Source organism: Salvelinus namaycush, chromosome 23 (genome assembly GCF_016432855.1).
Source record: "Salvelinus namaycush isolate Seneca chromosome 23, SaNama_1.0, whole genome shotgun sequence".
Lineage (NCBI taxonomy): Eukaryota > Metazoa > Chordata > Actinopteri > Salmoniformes > Salmonidae > Salvelinus > Salvelinus namaycush.
In genome coordinates this window covers 36,806,600-36,827,221 of record NC_052329.1, presented here as the reverse complement: position 1 = coordinate 36,827,221, position 20,622 = coordinate 36,806,600, and the positions used below count along the sequence as shown (strand labels likewise).

The window sequence follows — 20,622 nt, the reverse complement described above, 5'->3', positions numbered from 1 at the left end:
GGAGTTTGGGGAGGAGGATCCTGATGCTGTCAGCCAGATAGTCTCTGTCCCTTTGACTTTGTTGTGTTAATGTTATGACATGCACAATGTTTATGGGCAATTCATACACTCTTCCCTTCCTCTTTATATGTCTTCATTTCAATTCTCCCAGGACTCCCTTTCATGGTCAGAAAAGAAGAGCTTGGTGCTGCTGAACATGTCAGTGCTGCAAACATTACAAAAGTTAATTCTGCAAATATTACCACGCAATGTGGACAACAGGGGGGTCACTGTGTGTTACATCCGACTCACTGCCAGCCTCCTAGTGGTTAAAATCAGCTTTCTGTATGTTGAATCAGTCTAACTTCTATATCACAAGACATTGTGCCACTTCTTTCACAGTGGACATGATGAATATATTGAAGAGTTCAAACAATTATCTTTATTTGGAGAAAAAAACGAACATTTAAAGACCATACAGCTATTAAAGTACAGGTACTTATAGCACAACAATCATGGTAGGAAAAATTGCATAGGTCTTTGAACCGGTTTCCTGGAATTACAGAAATACATTCACTACACCCAACTCTATATGGTAGAAATATAACAGAAATGGTACACAACACAGGAGGGGGAAAAAACATTTGAGAGAAGAAAGCTCTCCAGCACAGATGCGAAAACCCCCAAAATAAAACAGAGAACTGCATCAGACCTGAAAGAAAGGAATGGGGGGGATTAAGAGGTGGAACTGTGGAGGATGTTTACTTGAACATACATTCAGACCAGACGGGGCGTTTGAAGTTGGTCATAGTTAATTCTCTGTTTTAGAGTGACGGAGCAGACACCACCTCACTCCAGCCTCTTTTTTATGGCTTTAGAAAGGAGAAGTGAGACAGCTGGAGTTCTGGCTCAGACCATTTATTTACTTCTCCCTGTGGCAAAGTAAAAGTTCTCCACAAAGAGAGCCTGTGAATGGCTCACCCCAGGTAGTCTTGCCCTACGTTCTCCTTTGTGTACCTTAGTTTAAAGCTAAAGCATTCTGTATTTGTTTCTTTTCATCAAGGGAAAAAAGGCCTTCAACCGAAGGGATGGCGCCGGTGTGGTGGCGGTGACTTTGTGCTTGGATATTGCGATTTAAGACGTGTAAATGTAAAGCAATGATCGACCTTTGGCTATGTTGAGGGGAGCAATACAAGGCTTGGTTTTGGAGGTACTGACATAAATCCTTTTATCCTAAGAAAGCCTTTCCTTAAAAGGGCAAGGCAGGACTTTTCTAGGTAACCTGAACCAAAGCCAAACTCTAAATATTACAGTTAATTAAATAACAGGACGTGGCAGTCTAATAAAAGCTTGTTTTAGGAGAGCACTAATAAACCCGACTTGACTGATATGTCAAAATCAGGAAGAGGACACGGTCTTTGAAAAGGGTATACAACCTATCATCAGAGGTAGGGAGAGGATTCCATGTTGAATACAAATAGATTTCTAACGTAAAAAAAAAAGTTTGCTTGATGTCGAAATGAATGAAGCAAATATCACAAGGGAATGAATATCTGGGACACAATCCAGTCACATAGCCTACATACATCCTCAATCCTCTTAAAAGTCCCCAGGCAAGTAAAAACTAGGAAGAGCATTTATCTAACCTAGCCTAATTCTGCTGCTCTGTATTATTCTCACAATCTTCAAAACAATATGCAGTTGACCATTACAAAATGTTGTGCCAAATAGATAAATCCTGTCCAGCTGGTATTGAAGCACAATTTCATACAAAACACGGAGGTTTTGGCTGTAGGTGGCTTTCCCTTTGAAATGCTGAAAGCTGAACACATAGCCTTTCCAGAGTCTGAGGCACTGATCGTAAACAGAACCGAATGATGCATTTCAATGCATAAAACATTTACATGGAGATCTCAGTAAGAGATGAGGTAACTTCCCTTTTTCATGAAGTATTACCAAACTTGATCAAATATGTTTCGAATAGTGTTTTAAAGCGGCAATCTGCAGTTGTAACAATAACTAAGCATCCTTCCAGCCCCGTTTCAGTAAAAAGCTGAGGGATGTGTTTGAGAAATGTAACCACTCTGATAGTCCTAGTTTTAACCATGTTGAGGCTATATAGTGTTTCTTTAAATGTACTTTATTTACAAACATTGGAGTAAAACAAGCTTATATTTTGGGTTCTGGTGGGGTATGACAGGTGAACTAAGCTCATGACGCATTTATAAGTTATTTTCTAAAAATAATCAAAAGGTATATATCATTAATTTATAAGTCCAAAAATGGATGTAGTAATTGCAGATCGCCCCTTTAAAGTATTATTTTGTACAAACAACATTTTCAATCCCGGTCTTAAATGTATTTCTTTTGATGCAGGGTAAAGCAGAACGATCATATCTCAAGATAATAACATGATTCACAAAGTTTGAAAGAGACAACTGGAGAGCTGGATATCACTGCTATAATGTTCAACTGGCCTCTCTTTTCAAAGGATAATGCACTCCAATTCCATTCACAGGCATGCTGTCCAGAAGAGTATATTGCAGAGACTACCCTCTAGTGGCAGAAAATAGTTATTTTGTCAACAACTATTTGTTGTTTCTTTAGCAAATACAGTCAACAAAGAGCCAAGGAAATGACATGGGATAAGTATGAAAATCATTTGAGAATAAAAATGCAATTCGTATTTGATTTCCCTCAACAACAGAGATGATACCTACAACAGACTAACTGCAATATCTTCACAAGTTTCACACTGAAGACGAATTCTAGTTAATATACAAAGACATGAAACTGATGTTAGGATACAAAATAAATCTGTTAGACAATTAAATAGAGGAATCGATATCTGGTGACTACATTAAGCTTTTTTTTAAGTATGTTATAAAACTCAAATAAGTGTGTAATTCTTTACAATTTATTATTGCTTTCTAAGGAAAAAATTAGAAAAAAAATGTAATACAAAAATAATATGTAGTAAACCACCTTCAATGTAATGACATTTAAGGACCTTAAGGTTGACATTCACATTATTTTATTGTCACAGATGAACATAACATTTTAACGAGGTGGGTCCTATTCAAATCTTCTGAATCACGACCTGGAATTTACCTGTGTGGGGACACAAAAGGTGGTAATGTTACTTAAAAAGACAAACGTCTGACAAATTATGCACCTTGTCATTAAAGAAGCTACATAATAATACGTAATATTTTTGCATTGTAATTTCAGAAAATGTCTTCAAGATACAGTATCTACAGTAATAGTGGAATTATTGGGCCCACACAAATTGCATTTGAATGGTGCAGCCTTCTTATCGGTCAACGAAAGACTGACCAGCTCTTGTTGTTAAATTAACTGGGCCTGAGCGGCACGCTAACTGACAACGATCCGTTAGCGCGTGGTACTTACACAAATCACTCAGCCTCAGTCAATTTGACAAGAGATTTGATGGCTACAAAAATATTACATGTAGCTCCTTTAATAATGGAGAAGGAATCACGGAAGTGCTTCAGGTTCTGCACCAAGCTGATAGTCTGCTCAGAACTCACCAGTGTCGGTATCCAAAGAGGGCCCATATAGAAATAGGTGCCTCTAACGGCGGTTTCAATAGAAACCGCTGAAACGCTAGCTTAGCATGTCATGTCCGCCAAGCTAACTACGTACAAACACCTGATCGTCTGAAGTTGCCGAGCTGTGCATGTTCAGTACAGCACTCCTTTGAAATAAAGTTGTTTATGACAAATATGGAATTGTGTAATTTTGTTACTTTCACAGCTACGTAATAAAGACACATTGAGCTCTTTAAGAAGCTGTCTCGAAGCTAGATAATGTTTTTGAAGTGAGATAAAACCTACAAACAAGGGATGAGTTTGTCACTCAGCTAGCCAAAGTCCTGCCCTGGACTGCTTAACAACCTTTACAGGAAGTGCCTGTCACTGAACACTCTCTGATTTGAAACATCTCTGTAGTATCGGTAATGTTTGGTGTGGTATGATGGTATATGATAAATGATGATGATGATGATAAAAGAGACTCACATGAGGGCATTAGGGAGACCTCAGCTGTCACCACGCAGTCCATACCCAAGTTAGACAAAGCTCCTCTCACCAATCCACAGGAGTATGCCAGATACTGTTGCAAAACATACCAGACAGTTACGGCTGAACATTTACTTTCGAGTTAAATCACCGAAGGCCTATATTTTAATCTATTTGGCTGAATATTCTAGAATAATGTTAAACCTTGGGCCAAATAGGGTGTGGCAAGCATTTTTCCCATCCAAGTACTAACATGCATACTTTAACTTATCAAGTTTAACCTGGCGTTAGTGCCAGGCTGGAACAAATGTGCTCCCAGCCTGGGTCCCCAGAACCAAGATTTAAGACCACTGTTGTAAAATGAGAAACAACTGGGTCTACTTTTTAAAAACGATTGGATGTCTTACTTTTGGCGCTTCCTCAAGGTACTGCTTCCCGTTGGAAAACTGTGTCAAGAGCGCAAACTTGTTGTCTTGCAAAACATAAGTACCCTGTGTAGAAACAAGACACAACATGAATATTTGGGAGGAAGGCCATAGGTAGTGTGGTACATCAGCAGCTGTATTCCTTATCTAAAGTGCTTTATTTTTCAAACATGGGCACACCTGGTGGTTTGTCCTAAGGTTGTCGATTTGCTTTCTGAAGACATTTATCCAGAAGTCTTTACAGATGAATTTCATGACATCCAAGTCATCTTTGAAGCTGGGCGAATCTTTTGTAAACCTGGAAGGTCAGGAAACACACAAGGTTAGCCTACATATATTGCCATTTCAATCAGGTAAAGTGATACTAAAGTACTTAAAGGTGGAACTTTTTCCCCAAACTGAAATACAGGGCATATGCAATAGTGAAAACTGTTGTCCTACCTTTCTATAAGCCCCTGTCCTACTCTGAAGCCCATGCCTTCCAGAGTGGACACACAAGTTGCCCTATCCTGTGTAGAAAAAACCCAAATAGATAGATGTGACAACAATAGATTCAACAAACACACCTTTTGATGATGACCAAGCTTTCAAACAATGTTGAGTGGGTATGTCAGGTGGCTGTCTAATGACGTTACGAGCTTAACCTACCTTGTCCATCTCCCCTTTCGAGGCTTGGTCTTTGTAAATATGGGACACCATCTCCATGTGGAGGAACTCAAAGAGTACATCGTCGGCCATGTCTGAAATAAAAATAAAAATCTTAATACGAAAAGCTAGGCAACGTTCTCTACCTGACTGACAAACGTTTAAAACATGCAAGCTAAATGATCCTGGTACACTGGTGGAGAACATCTAGCTAGCTAACGTTAGCTAGTGCTTGAAACTGCGGGCAATGCTTTCTTCTGAATTAAAATATAATTTGCTATCTACGTGCAATAAATATGATCACATATTGCTAACGCATGTAAATCCAACAAATTACCTATTTTACAGCTCTGGTTTGAGTTACTTTCCGCTAAACTGATCACGATGTAAACAAAGCGTTACTTCCTGACTACGGAACCTGCGAAGGAGGCACAACTTTGCTTGGGCGTGCCGAAGAACAAATAGCTGGATAACTGATTACAGGAGAAAATGCTAAATATTTTCTTTAATGTTTTGTTTAGAAGAAAAAACAATCAGACACTATGAATTGGTTAATAGGGTCACCAGCTAGGACGACAATGCAAATAGTTGTGTTTCTTCATGCAGCTCACACCCTTCCCAGTTTATGTGAAATTCACTTATTTATATTTTAAGACCATCACATAATTTCAATGCATGTCCTTTTAATTTGACAGGTTATATGAGCTTCAATGTTATTTTTTATTTTATTTCACCTTTATTTAACCAGGTAGGCAAGTTGAGAACAAGTTCTCATTTACAATTGCGACCTGGCCAAGATAAAGCAAAGCAGTTCGACACATACAACAACACAGAGTTACACATGGAGTAAAACAAACATACAGTCAATAATACAGTAGAAAATAAGTCCATGTACAATGTGAGCAAATGAGGTGAGATAAGGGAGGTAAAGGCAAAAAAAGGCCATGGTGGCAAAGTAAATACAATATAGCAAGTAAAACACTGGAATCGTAGATTTGCAGTGGAAGAATGTGCAAAGTAGAAATAGAAATAATGGGGTGCAAAGGAGCAAAATAATTAAATAAATGCAGTAGGGGAAGAGGTAGTTGTTTGGGCTAAATTATAGATGGGCTATGTACAGGTGCAGTAATATGTGAGCTGCTCTGACAGCTGGTGCTTAAAGCTAGTGAGGAAGATAAGTGTTTCCCGTTTCAGAGATTTTTGTAGTTCGTTCCAGTCATTGGCAGCAGAGAACTGGAAGGAGGCGGCCAAAGGAGTAATTGGCTTTGGGGGGTGACCAGAGAGATATACCTGCTGGAGCGCGTGCTACAGGTGGGTGCTGCTATGGTGACCAGCGAGCTAAGATAAGGGGGGACTTTACCTAGCAGGGTCTTGTAGATGACCTGGAGCCAGTGGGTTTGGCGACGAGTATGAAGCGAGGGCCAGCCAACGAGAGCATACAGGTCGCAGTGGTGGGTAGTATATGGGGCTTTGGTGACAAAACGGATGGCACTGTGATAGACTGCATCCAATTTATTGAGTAGGGTATTGGAGGCTATTTTGTAAATGACATCGCCGAAGTCGAGGATCGGTAGGATGGTCAGTTTTACGAAGGTATGTTTGGTAGCATGAGTGAAGGATGCTTTGTTGCGAAATAGGAAGCCAATTCTAGATTAAACTTTGGATTGGAGATGTTTGATGTGAGTCTGGAAGGAGAGTTTACAGTTATGATAAAGGGTATATTGGTATTCAGGGATCTGGTATTGCTTAGAGTTATTAGAGTATACTACAAAACAATCTGGAGATCTTGGAGTATCTGATGCTTAAAAAGGGCGCTCAAATAACTGTCCCGCAAAAAAAAAAGCTTGCATTTCAAATAAATGTACATCATATTTTCCTTTTGAAGTAGGCCTACAATGTACATTGCAACATTCATTTCTAATTCCAAAATGGCTAAAGCTACTGATGAGATTTGCAATTCATAAATAAAACCAGTCCTTCCATTACAGTGAATGTTTAATTCTTCACTTTTAAAAATACAATAGTATCAATGACATTTTCAGACACCTTTCAGTCCATAAATAAAACTATCACAAGTATGCCTCTTTTTATTGTACTCATTTGGATTAGGTTTAATGTCAAGGTGCATCACATACATTACACTAAATAACTCAATATCAATGGACTTGATACAAGTTCTGATTGAAGCTGGAAGTAATGTATTAAAATGACTTTTGGAGAGAAAAGTCGCAGTGAGGTCAAAAACGTGATTTACCTGTGTTTTATATATATATTATCACACTATGAGGTTGGCATAATACTGTGATATTGTGAAAATCATGATAATGCTTTTAATGTAAGAGCTGTTTGAAAAGACTGCCTGAAATTGGTCATGTTGACAGCGTTCCCCAACCCCTCCCAGTTTTCAACTAGTCGTTCAGTACAGCATCATTTTCATTCAATTGAATATTCCAGAACGTAAAAATGTACTGAACACAGCACAAATTCCAAACCTCTCTGCCAATAACAGCTTTCCCCTCCCCACTCAGACCACTCCAAAACAGTCCTAGCAAAATTCTTGCTTAAGACAGGTAACAAATTACAAGCAAAACATGCCAAATTGCAGTACTGCCAAGATGTAGTAATACAATTCCAAGACACAAATTAAGTGATGGATGATGTTGGATGACTCTCTTGTGAGATTCCAAATGTAGACTTCATTACCATATTGCACTTCCACACTACCTCTCATCTTCAGCGAAGCTAAAGCAAAGTAAAACACATTCACTGGCCTAAATTAAAGCAGCCATGTGTATCCACGACTATGCAAACAGCTGTGCAAATGGAGTTCTACAAAGTCCCTGTTTAAAACAAGTCTTCAATGTAGAAATGAAGTTTCTAAATATCCAATATGTTTAGGAAAAGGAACATTTAGAATAGAGGAGAAATTTGGATAAAGCATTTGCTTGACCAGCTTCCACATAAATGTGTATGAGTTAAGAAAACATACATTTAAACATAATTTGGGGAATCTAGCACGTTTCAGTGGATGATTGCTGGCGAATTGGAATCTCTCTTCTTGACTAGAATAAATAAACATCTGCACTAAGGTTTGTCAAAATTCTCTAGATTGTAGACTTTAAAATATATCTGATTAAAACATCAGATTATTCACTTCTGTACATTAAAACATTTGGACATGACAAAATTAAACTGAAGAGAGAAGTTGGAATAAAAAACAAAGTAACAATTTTTTTCTTCTTTTTTTTTAACAATACAATCTCAAAATGACAAGTCCCTCATAAATGTAAGCACCCATATTTTTTTATTCAACACTTAGAAAAAAAAAGGTTATATCTAGAACCTGAAACAATTCTTTGGCTGTCCCCATAGGATAACCCTTTGAAGAACCTTTTTTGGTTTCAGGTAAAACCATTTTTAGGTTCCATGTAGAACCCTTTTCACAGAGGGTTCTACATGGAACACACTTGTTTTACATGCAACCAAAAAGGATTCTACCTGGATCCTAAAAGGGTTCTCCTATGGGGACAACTGAAGAACCCTTTTGGAACCCTTTTTTCTAAGAGTGTATGCTCTCCTCTGTCAGAATGAAGCTTCAAGAGCACTCAGTTGTGCTGGCACTTGTTTGAGAGTCCGTTAAGCAGAACACCCTTCTGTGGGGAAGTGGGAAGCTGCTCTGAGGGGGATGGTCCTTGAGGTTCAGGACGCCCATGGTCTGAGGGCTGAGGGTTGGATGTGTCACTAGTTGAGTTCTCATCCCTGGAGGGTGATTCTTTGTGGACCTCCAACAGAGAGACTGTCCAGGAGGGAGATGTAGGCTGTGAGGGGTAGGCCTTGCATGAGCACAGCTGGTGTCCTTGGGTTTGGACCTGTTCCACTCCTCTCAAGATGCGCACCAGGGAGTTGTGGACCTGCTGGCTGATAGGAGTGTTACTGTCATCGGGTTCGGTCTTGACCTGACGGCCTGTGGAGAAGTTGGAGAACTGCTCCAGGACCTCTATCTGTCGGTCCATCATACCCAGCATGCTGCAGTGGAAGGCCCTTTGCTCAGCGAGCTGTTCCCCTAGCTGATGGTTCAGGATGGTGAGCTGCTGGAGGATCAGGGTGCTGGTGTCCTCACAAGTGCCTGTGGAGAAATGAACAGCAGGACAACTTGTATTTGTTTTAGGTTATCACTGTAATATCTATTATCCAAAGCTTTAAACAATTGATAAATACAAAGTAAACTTCCAACAGATGAATTACATGATATTAGTTAAAAAGAACACATTAATTACATAGAATATAGATGGTCATGTAGCCACTCAGTTATAAAAGCACTCACCAGTTTGTTCTTCTGGACTGCAGCCAGTGGGATCCTTAGCTCCCTCACCATCATGTAAAGAGGGTACTGAATGTGGCTCACTCTTCACTGGGTAAAGATACTCTCCAGACAGACCCAAAGTCATTATCTCGTCTGACTTCAAGGCCCAGCCCGGAGTGCTGACGTTGGCCTCTATTGGGATGGCATTGGTCTCGTCTGCTTCTCCCTCTAAAGCTGGAGCCAGGCTGTCCTGCCAAGGGGCCACAGATTCGGGCTGAGCAACATCACCTGAGAAGAGGAGAGAGCAGAGCAGGCCAATGCAAAGCATACACTTCTTTACAATTATTTAATGTGAAATAATAAATGTAGAATAATCCTAAAGCCAGAAAGTAGTACCATCAGTATGATCCTCCAGGTCTGAAGGGGTCAACACCACCATATTGTGTCCATCTGCAATGCCTTGCACTGGGGCCCCCACCCGGGCCCTCCTGGCCAGCATGCGGTCCAGCATACGAAAGTAACGGAACGACTCGATGGTGGACAGGCGTGCAGCGGCGCTACGGTATCCTGCCATCTTGATCTTGCGGTACTTGTGCTTGAGGCTCTTCCAGCGGTTGCGTATCTGGTTGACAGTGAAGTGGATGTCCCGCTTGGCCAGGCTGTAGCGCAGGCGGCGGAAGTGTGAGTCATTGCGCTGGCGCTTCTTATCCAGCTCATGCACCAGGTCAAGCTGCTCGATGAGGGCTAGCATGGCGAAGGTGTCCGACTCTGTCCACCACTTGTTGGGCCTCCTCTCACTCAGGTCCATGGTCTCTCCCTCCCCTCACTGGGTGTACCTGCTCTGGTAGCAGCCCCCTGGGCTCCTCCTGGTTGGAAGTAAACAAGAACACATGGAAAAAGGTTGAAGTACTACACGATAATGTAGGCTATCTACGTTAGAGGTAGACTGAGGGATAGCCGAATGATTATAATAAAAATGGCCTGAAATAAAATGTTAGACTTTCTACTGAAATAAAATGCTGTAGCAATATGCATCAAAGAGCAGCATTCAAGCTGCATTATAATAAGCTAATATTCAAGACAGGAACGAACACTGGGTTTTTTTTAGTTTAGTTTTTTTAAATCAAAGGTATATGAAACCTCATTATGGGAGAATATATGAGTCACGACAGCATCCAAAATAGATACTGGATATAAATGACAGAAATACATTGTGACATAAACCAATCCAGAGATGTTCATTACAACATTCACACAATAGTACAGTGACAGTTTCTTCTCCAGTCACTTTGAAGTTCACCCAACAGCAAATCACAACTTCCCCACGTAAATTCCACTCAGATGAGACATGATGAGATGAGTAACGTTAGTTTGTGTGTGATGTCAATTTATGCAGACATACAAGAACATAACGCTGTCTTCTACAACGACAAAAATACATATGCAATAGCCTTTCCCTTTTGGTACAGGGAAGTACTTAAAATAAAACTGATCCTGGAAATTACAGACAACTAACGTTACATCACACACCATACAGTCAGAGACTCATAACTAGTCATCAACAGTCTGACCACTGACAACCTAACTTAAAAACTAGCTAGCACTGGCTGCTGAAAGTGACCGTAGCTGTATTGCAGTGGCCGTGACGGCGAATGCTGACGATGAAGAATGTAATTTCTTACAGAAACCTGCGGCGATTTCTTAGTGCAACGTCAACATTTTTTTCATGCACAAACTATTGTTCTAATTTAATAACCATAAAATAGCGCTTACTGTAACTGCTACAGATTGCACTTCATACCTTCATCACAAAATATTTGACGCTGCGTCGAGGAAGCGTGCTTGCGTCGCACGATCATATGGGGTTTGTTGACATTAATAGGCTTGTTCGACATTGCAGCCGACAGTGGAGGAGACTGCCGACTGATTGATCTACAAATCACCGTCCGTCATAAATAACGACTCATTGTTATTTGTAGATCAATCAGTCATTCACCATTTACCCATGATACATTACGGTTTTGATGTTCTCGAACACGGCCAATGACTGCATATGGTTGACGTTCCAAATGTCACATGTCGTTCGGTCTCTACTCTGATTGGTCAAGAATCGTACTGCATACTCACGAGGGTTAGTCTTTGTGAGGAACTGCGCAGATACACAGATCTACACATCATCTAAATGTTCAATTTAGTCGGATTTAACAGACATCTAGTTGTAATGATTAGCGAATTTGTGCAGTACTTAGTTTGGGTCAACCCTAGCGAGTGAGTGTTTTGACCGACTTCCGGGTGCTCATGTGATTATTTTTTGCAGGACTGGAGGTATGATAATTTGTTTTACATACATTTTTCGAATAATAGCAGGCTAGCTATCTATATTGGCATTGATGCATTGATTTAATGTAGATTGATTAACATAACAAGCCAAATAGTTACATTTGATAACATGATTAAACAGGGGGCGCATTTCGATGGTTATCATCTCGCACAAAAAATATTATTTGGGCTAGTGACCAAATTTGGGGGGAGGCACATTCCGATGAGCAGCCAGGCATCATCTGATGATGCAACAGTTCCATTAAACAATGCATACCATCAGAGCATGCTTCACTGTTCCATTAAACTATGCCTCTCCATAAAATATTATATTTTCTGCTGTAGGCCTTCACAATTATCTTGTGTATTTAGGGGGTGTGGAATGGCAAGTGACACATACCAGATAGTAGTACAAGGCGAGGCGTCAGACCGACTCAGAGGATGAGGTATACATCACTTCCCTCTCTCCACATTCAACTGCCGGAGGGCAAAAGGTACCAGGGGAAGCATCTGAGACTGACAGCGAGGGGGAGGTTGAGAAAGTACGGAAATGTGTCATTCCTGCAAGCTCTGAAAACCCACAAATATTACACAAGGACTTAACTCCCCTGCTTGTGATCAGAGATAACCCTGACATTCAGTCTGTGGTAGAGGAGTTGGTTGTGTCTAGGCCTGAACACAGTGGGCTCTACTACAACACTTTACTTCAGCTGAAATTACAGGAGAGCAATGCACGTCTGTGCACGGATGTGTCCCAGACCATCAAACAGGTGTATGGTAATGCCACAAAGGAGATCCGCATGGCCACGACCCACCTGAACAGCTCCCAGAACGGCATCATCAACGCCTCCCACAGCATCCGACTCATTCTGGAGGACCTCAAGTCCGTCTCAGAGAAAATGGACATTATCACCAGCTGTTATCTGCTCCCCGATATTACCATCCCCTCCTCTCCCACTACCCCTATTCTCGGACAGTGATGTTCCTCATTCATTGTTTCATATGTATTATGTAGGCTAAACAATGGGGTATCGTTATTTGTAAAAGGCACTTGCATTAGGTGAATACATTTTGCATGCCATTAAACTATTACTGCTCCATGTTATTCAGATAGCTTATTCATTGTAGTTGGTCATAATGGATGCTTATTGCTCTCGATCATATGTTCAAGTATTTAGCTCTTCACAACCACATGAGTTGTCTTGTCAATCACTGTCTTTTCCAATGCACCAAACCTTGTGTAGGCCTAGTGCACAGCCCACTCTTGTGGTGTCAGCAAGGCACTGCAAGGGATGCGACCGCTGTGGTCATTTTTGCGTAGACCTAGAGTTGAAGAAACAACAGAATCCCCATTTACTAACTAAATAATGACAACATTGAATTCTAGGTTGTTATCATTGTGCGTTGCTGTATTCCCATGTCAGTCATTGAACTGCAATAGGCCTCTACTTTAGAGAACATTTTAAGGAACAGTTTAAAACAATTTAAGATACAGTGTAATCCTTCCAAAGATATAAAAAGTGTTACAAAATTGAAGATTTTTTTTTATCCAATGGGATTCCGGAGGGTTTGATTAGCCATTATTTTTGCAGTCACTGACATGTCGGGTGAGACAGCATTTGGCATGGCACCCAGGAAGTGCGAACTGAAAGTGATCCATACTCCCAAGGTCATCTGAAGGGCATGTCTGATCTCGCTAGGGCTGGGCGGTATACCGTATTTTACTATATACCGGTTTGGGTTTTTACTTTACCTTCTATAACGGTATTTTAATGTTTGGTTTGTTAAATGTGATACGCCGTGTGTAACGTCCATTTTTATAGTTTACTCCGCTACTTGAGTCATCCCTCCACTCTCTCTCTCTCCATGCCGCTTTCCACACAGACTTAGTTCCACCCCCTGTCACTCAAGGAGCTCATTTGTTGTTGCTTGACCACGAGACACTTTCAGTCTGCATGGTCAATGCAGCACATGCAACAATGTTGATGACAATGATGTTGTTTCCACTTTGATCTTAATAAAATCCACATGCGTTCTATAATTACAATATTAGTTTGTGTTTCTTACATCTGAAAACAGCTAGTTAGTATTTTCTTAGCAAGTTAAGCTAAATCGTGTTTGCCACTAATGCTAATCGCTAGTTAGCTGGGTAGTCCGAGCAAACGTAGCTAGCTAGATCTCACTGCTGCTCCAATAAACTAGAGATGCTCCATTGAGTTGACTCCCTGTCAGCAGCTGTTGGTATTTCATTGTCCGGTTCAACTTTTCCATCTAGAGAACAATGATGTGACATGGTGATATATACACTCACTGGCCAGTTTATTAGGTACACCCATCTAGTACCGGGTCGGACCCCGCTTTGCCTCAAGAAAAGACAGAAGTTTTCGGGGAATGGAAACGTTGCTTAGTTGGTATCAAGGGACCAAATGTGTGCCATAAAAACATTTCCCACACCATTACACCACCGCCACCAGCCCGTAGCGTTGACACTTGGCAGGATGGGGTCATGGACTCATGCTGCTGATGCCAAATCCTGACTGCCATCAGCATGATGCAACAGGAACTGGGATTTGTTGGTCCAGGCAATGTTTTTCCACTCCTCAATTGTCCAGTGTTGGTGATGGCGTCCCCACTGGAGATACTTCTTGTTTTTAGCTGAAGTGTTCCACCGGGATGTTGGTCCATGCTGACGTGATGGCATCATGCAGTTGCTGCAGATTGGATGGCGGTACATTCATTCTGCAAACAGCCCATCCCATCTCATCCCAAAGATGCTCTATTGGGTTGAAGTCTGCCAACTGCGCAGGCCACTCAAGTATTCTGAACTCGCTGTCATGTTCCAGACAACGTTTTTCCACTCCTCAATTGCCCAGTGTTGGTGATCACGTGCCCACTGGAGCCGCTTCTTGTTTTTAGCTGATAGGAGTTTGAAACCGGTGTGGTCATCTGCTGCAATAGCCCCTCCGTGACAAGGAACGGTGAGTTGTGCGTTCCGAGATTTTGTTCTGCACACCACTGTTATACTTCGCCGTTATTTGTGGCCCGCCTGTTAGCTTGCACGATTCTTGCCATTCTCCTTCGACCTCTCTCTTCAACGAGCTGTTTCGCCCACAGGACTGCCACAATTTTTGTTTGTCGCACAATTATCGGTAAACCCTAGACATTGTTGTGCGTAAAAAGCCCAGTAGGGCGTCCGTTTCTGAGATACTGGGTCCGGTGCGCTTGGCATCGACGATCATTCCACGCTTAAAGTTGCTTAGGCCTTTCTAACAGTATCTGAATGCCTCGATACCTGTCAGACTGCTTTATATAGCAAGCCACGGCCACATGACTCGCTGTCTGTAGGAACGATGTACCTAATAAACTGGCAGGTGAGTGTATTTTGAATGGTGCCATTGGACATGGTTGGTCGTCATTCTAATGGGCACCGGGGGTTAATGGAAAAGGTTATGGCGTGTGGGAAGTTACACCATTTGTGATTTCTCGCAAGGGACTGTACCGTATGCAGTCTGCTGCTATGAATACCACGCTTGTGAGCTGAGCGCTATTAGCACACATCGCTCCTGAAACAGAATGTTTTCAAGGTCACTGACTTGCCATTTTTGCATGTTAACAAGTACACAATAGCAGCAGACTGAGGGAAACTGTCAAACAATTATTTTACGGGTGCATTGGGTTCTGTTGTGACTCATTAGTCTGATTCAAAATTCATTTTATACACTGATGGACTTAGCTAAATGAGTTATATAAATACCATAATAATGATCTATGCATGACACTGTATACTGACCTCCATGATATACTAGCCTATATCATAAAATAATTCTAACAGCACAAAGATTCTTATTTTTAACGTACCTCTTTGCAGATGTCCTCTGTGCTCATACTGATTACTGTTCCAATCCGCAGATGGCTTTGACTTGGCCCTGTCTCTCAGGCTGGCTCCTGCTCTAACCCAAGCCAGTTTTACTTTAATGGATTGGTCCAGGTTGACTGTACACAGTCTGAACTGATCAACACTGGAAGTCTACCATAAGGAACCTTTCAGTCTCCAGATGATCTCTGAGCATGTGGGGCTCCAGACTGGTCTCACTGAACACCTCCCATAAGGTCTTGACCTGGATGATATCACCATCAGCGTCATCAGTGTCATCAGTGTCAGCCCTCTGCTGGTGGTCCTCTGAGCATTGCAGGATCCAGCTCGGGCGGCAGGGCCAAAGGTTGGCCATCACCACCCAGGCAGCAAGGTCTTTAGCTTTGGAGAGGCCCATGTAATTCATTGCACCCATGACGATGACTGTCACCCCTACAGTATTTATTATCCTTCTCATATGCACATGGTTTGCCATAAGATAAACACGAAGAGGGTTGCATTTGGTATACATGGCGTGTAATGCCTCAATTGTTAGCACCTTGACTTTCTTGGCCCAGATCTCCCAACGGACGCCTTTTTCTAATGTCTCTATCTCGCTTTGACCCTTTCCAATGAACGGCACAAGATTGTCATCAAGTCTGCCTTTTTCAAATGCAGAGAACTTCCCAGCTCTGTGTTTTCCTCTCTTAATAACTTTCCACCAGTCAGACTCTAGATGGCTGTCAGCGAAGGTTTTAAAGCTCTGCATTTGGAGTCAGGGGACATCTCAGGCACTGAGAAAGGCAGGGTGACCATCCTGTTTAGAAAGTCGTATGCGGCCTCTCGAGTGGCACAGCGTTCTAAGGCACTGCATCTCAGTACTACAGACCCGGGTTCGATCCCAGGCTGTGTCACAAAGCCCCACCGGCCATGACTGGGAGTCCCATAGGGTGACGCACAATTGGCCCAGCGTCGTCCGGATTAGCGGAGGGTTTGGCCGGTGGGGCTTTACTTGGCTCATCGCGCTCTAGCGACTCCTTGTGGTGGGCTGGGCGCCTGCAGGCTGACTTTGGTCGTCAGTTGAACAGTGTTTCCTCCGACACAACAATGCAGCTGGCTTCTGGGTTAAGCGGGCAGGTGTTAAGGAGTGCGGTTTGGCGGGTCATGTTTTGGAGGATGCATGACTCGACCTTCGCCTCTTCCGAGCCCGTTGGGTAGTTGCAGCGATGAGACAAGATTGTAATTGAAATTTGGAGAAAAAGGGAGTAAAATACAAAAACATTTTATAATAACTGTACCGACTGGATGTCAGCCCACCACCAGAGCCCACCACCAGTCTGGGGTCCACAGCTAGGATGGACACAAATGGGACATTTTCCCCTGTCAGCAGAACGTTCGTAGCCTCCAGGGTGCGGATCACCCTGTCTGGGCCGCAGCGGTCCAGGTGGGTGATCTCCAGCACCACACGGATCCTCCTCCCCTCGAACACCTCCATGAAGTGGATGAAGTCCACCATAACACCCACCTCCTCCCTCGCCTTGTTCATGAAGCCCATCTGGTCGCTGACGGCCGAGCTGTTCATCTGGTGCTGGATACTCCTGCCCATGGTGTAGAGCAGGTGCTTGGATGTCCGCCGAATAGTCCCCAGGGCGAAGACTGCGGGAGGCCCCCAGTGTTGCTATGGCCATCGATTCCAGCATCATTGAAATTCTCCAATGCAAAACAATACAGTGGCAAGGACTACAACCCAGGCGGGGAGGCAGAGCAGCTTTATGGCTTTCCAATTGACCTTATCACCTTCACTCGTGCCTTTCTTCGGGTAAGGATGCTGGGTGGCTCTATAGAGGCCCAGGGGAAGTTTCCCAAAGTCCTCCTGGATGGCCTTAAAGAGGCAGATCACCAACCCAGCCCAGAGTTTATCACCGCCTGCAAAAGCCAGGCCCTAAAGCGCACGAAAATCCACCTCACCCTCCCTCCACACGGGACGGAATAAGATGATGGAGAGGAGGACCAAGTAGCTAATCCACGCTGGAGGAGGGCGCTTCAACTTGTGCTTCTGTTCTCTGCCTCTGTGTTCATGTAAACTGCGAATGGAGAAAGAGTAACATAATTAGATTGTCAGAACAAAACACACAAAAATAAGGTCACGTGAAGTCAACCTAAGTGTTGAAATTTACTCTTGCTCTTCTTCAGTAGAGTTTCAGTGTGTCTGGGGCACTGGGAGAACAGACCTACAGTGGCCGGAGGTGCCACCTTGATATGTGCTCTGGACAGGCCATATGCATAGACATCATCCAACAAGATAATCTTTTTGTTTAACCAGTGTAGAGGTAGAGATGGCAATCCAATAAAAGCGGATATTATCTGTGTCACTAAACCCGTCAGATACATGTACTAACTTTCCACTTAGCTTCTCCGTCCATTTGTCTATCGTTCCAATACTTTCTGTCCATACCGAGGGAATAAAACAGGTTATAACATTCATACGGTATAAAAAGGAACAATTTTGATTTGCAATCACTGCAACCGATATAAACTCACAGCAACGATTAAAACATTCCCAAACCAGAAACCGTGGATTGATGGCAGCATTCGCGTGAAACTGAAAGCGCGAACCACTGCTTTTAACCAGGGCAAGGTGACCGGAAACATGACCGAATACAAACAGTGTAGCTATTCTCTCCGCAAGGCAATCAAACAAGCTAAGTCCCAGTATAGAGACAAAGTAGAGTCGCAATTCAACAGCTCAGACACAAGAGGTATGTGGCAGGGTCTACAGTCAATCACGGATTACAAAAAGAAAACCAGCCCCGTCGCGGACCAGGATGTCTTGCTCCCAGACAGGCTAAATAACTTTTTTGCTCGCTTTGAGGACAATACAGTGCCACTGACACGGCCCGCTACCAAAACCTGCGGGCTCTCCTTCACTGCAGCCGAGGTGAGTAAAACATTTAAACGTGTTAACCCTCGCAAGGCTGCAGGCCCAGACGGCATTCCCAGCCGCGTCCTCAGAGCATGCGCAGACCAGCTGGCTGGTGTGTTTAAGGACATATTCAATCAATCCTTATCCCAGTCTGCTGTTCCCACATGCTTCAAGAGGGCTACCATTGTTCCTGTTCCCAAGAAAGCTAAGGTAACTGAGCTAAACGACTACCGCCCCGTAGCACTCACTTCCGTCATCATGAAGTGCTTTGAGAGACTAGTCAAGGACCATATCACTTCCACCCTACCTGACACCCTAGACCCACTCCAATTTGCTTACCGACCCAATAGGTCCACAGACGACGCAATCGCAACCACACTGCACACTGCCCTAACCCATCTGGACAAGAGGAATACCTATGTGAGAATGCTGTTCATCGACTACAGCTCAGCATTTAACACCATAGTACCCTCCAAACTCGTCATCAAGCTCGAGACCCTGGGTCTCGACCCCACCCTGTGCAACTGGGTCCTGGACTTCCTGACGGGCCGCCCCCAGGTGGTGAGGGTAGGTAACAACATCTCCACCCCGCTGATCCTCAACACTGGGGCCCCACAAGGGTGCGTTCTGAGCCCTCTCCTGTACTCCCTGTTCACCCACGACTGCGTGGCCATGCACGCCTCCAACTCAATCATCAAGTTTGCGGACGACACTACAGTGGTAGGCTTGATTACCAACAACGACGAGACGGCCTACAGGGAGGAGGTGAGGGCCCTCGGAGTGTGGTGTCAGGAAAATAACCTCACACTCAACGTCAACAAAACAAAGGAGATGATTGTGGACTTGAGGAAACAGCAGAGGGAGCACCCCCCTATCCACATCGACGGAACAGTAGTGGAGAAGGTGGAAAGTTTTAAGTTCCTCGGTGTACACATCACGGACAAACTGAATTGGTCCACCCACACAGACAGCGTTGTGAAGAACCTCAGGAGGCTGAAGAAATTCGGCTTGTCACCAAAAGCACTCACAAACTTCTACAGATGCACAATCGAGAGCATCCTGTCGGGCTGTATCACCGCCTGGTACGGCAACTGCTCCGCCCACAACCGTAAGGCTCTCCAGAGGGTGGTGAGGTCTGCACAACGCATCACCGGGGGCAAACTACCTGCCCTCCAGGACACCTACACCACCCGATGTCACAGGAAGGCCATAAAGATCATCAAGGACAACAACCACCCAAGCCACTGCCTGTTCACCCCGCTATCATCCAGAAAGCGAGGTCAGTACAGGTGCATCAAAGCAGGGACCGAGAGACTGAAAAACAGCTTCTATCTCAAGGCCATCAGACTGTTAAACAGCCACCACTAACATTTAGTGGCCGCTGCCAACATACTGACTCAACTCCAGCCACTTTAATAATGGGAATTGATGGAAATTATGTAAAAATGTACCACTAGCCACTTTAAACAATGCCACTTAATATAATGTTTACATACCCTACATTACTCATCTCATATGTATATGTATATACTGTACTCTATATCATCTACTGCATCTTGCCATCTTTATGTAATACATGTATCACTAGCCACTTTAAACTATGCCACTTTATGTTTACATACCCTACATTTACTCATCTCATATGTATATACTGTACTCTATACCATCTACTGCATCTTGCCTATGCCGTTCTGTACCATCACTCATTCATATATCTTTATGTACATATTCTTTATCCCTTTTCACTTGTGTGTATAAGGTAGTAGTTGTGGAATTGTTAGGTTAGATTACTTGTTGGTTATTACTGCATTGTCGGAACTAGAAGCACAAACATTTCGCTACACTCGCATTAACATCTGCTAACCATGTGTATGTGACAAATAAAATTTGATTTGATTTGAAACTCCAATTACCAGTAAGTAAGGATTAGTTGTTATTCTACAATGTCAATAAAATGCTGGCAGAATTTATTTTCGCCAATAATTTAGTCAATTCAATCAAATCTATTATAGATGCTTATGTATCGATGTTGCGTGAAAGATGTTTCAAATCAAATCAAATTTATTTTTCAAATCAAATGTATTTATATAGCCCTTCTTACATCAGCTGATATATCAAAGTGCTGTACAGAAACC

At 42.9% G+C, this 20,622-nt stretch overlaps 2 protein-coding genes and 1 pseudogene across 3 annotated transcripts; 1 reads left to right on the top strand and 2 right to left on the bottom strand.

Moving 5' to 3' along the window:
• Nucleotides 1-398: 398 nt before the first annotated feature.
• On the bottom strand, nucleotides 399-5,512 carry trappc6bl (trafficking protein particle complex 6b-like). The gene is made up of 7 exons (XM_038961562.1): nucleotides 5,427-5,512; nucleotides 5,093-5,184; nucleotides 4,886-4,953; nucleotides 4,625-4,742; nucleotides 4,427-4,510; nucleotides 4,020-4,113; nucleotides 399-3,090 (listed from the first exon to the last, which is right to left on the bottom strand). The coding sequence occupies exons 2-7, from the start codon at nucleotides 5,180-5,182 to the stop codon at nucleotides 3,059-3,061; spliced, it is 486 nt and encodes a 161-aa protein (XP_038817490.1). The 5' UTR covers nucleotides 5,183-5,184; nucleotides 5,427-5,512; the 3' UTR covers nucleotides 399-3,058.
• A 3,065-nt stretch (nucleotides 5,513-8,577) lies between these two features.
• Nucleotides 8,578-11,384, bottom strand: LOC120018818. 2 transcript variants are annotated; one of them, XM_038962032.1, is made up of 4 exons: nucleotides 11,194-11,384; nucleotides 9,789-10,258; nucleotides 9,414-9,680; nucleotides 8,578-9,215 (listed from the first exon to the last, which is right to left on the bottom strand). In XM_038962032.1, exons 2-4 carry the CDS (start codon nucleotides 10,198-10,200, stop codon nucleotides 8,695-8,697), a joined length of 1,200 nt encoding a protein of 399 aa, XP_038817960.1. In that variant the 5' UTR covers nucleotides 10,201-10,258; nucleotides 11,194-11,384; the 3' UTR covers nucleotides 8,578-8,694. The 2 variants fall into 2 exon arrangements, with proteins under 2 accessions (XP_038817960.1, XP_038817959.1); XM_038962031.1 differs by having other exon boundaries at nucleotides 11,166-11,207.
• A 709-nt stretch (nucleotides 11,385-12,093) lies between these two features.
• Nucleotides 12,094-13,498, top strand: LOC120018817 (annotated as a pseudogene).
• The last annotated feature ends 7,124 nt before the right edge of the window (nucleotides 13,499-20,622 follow it).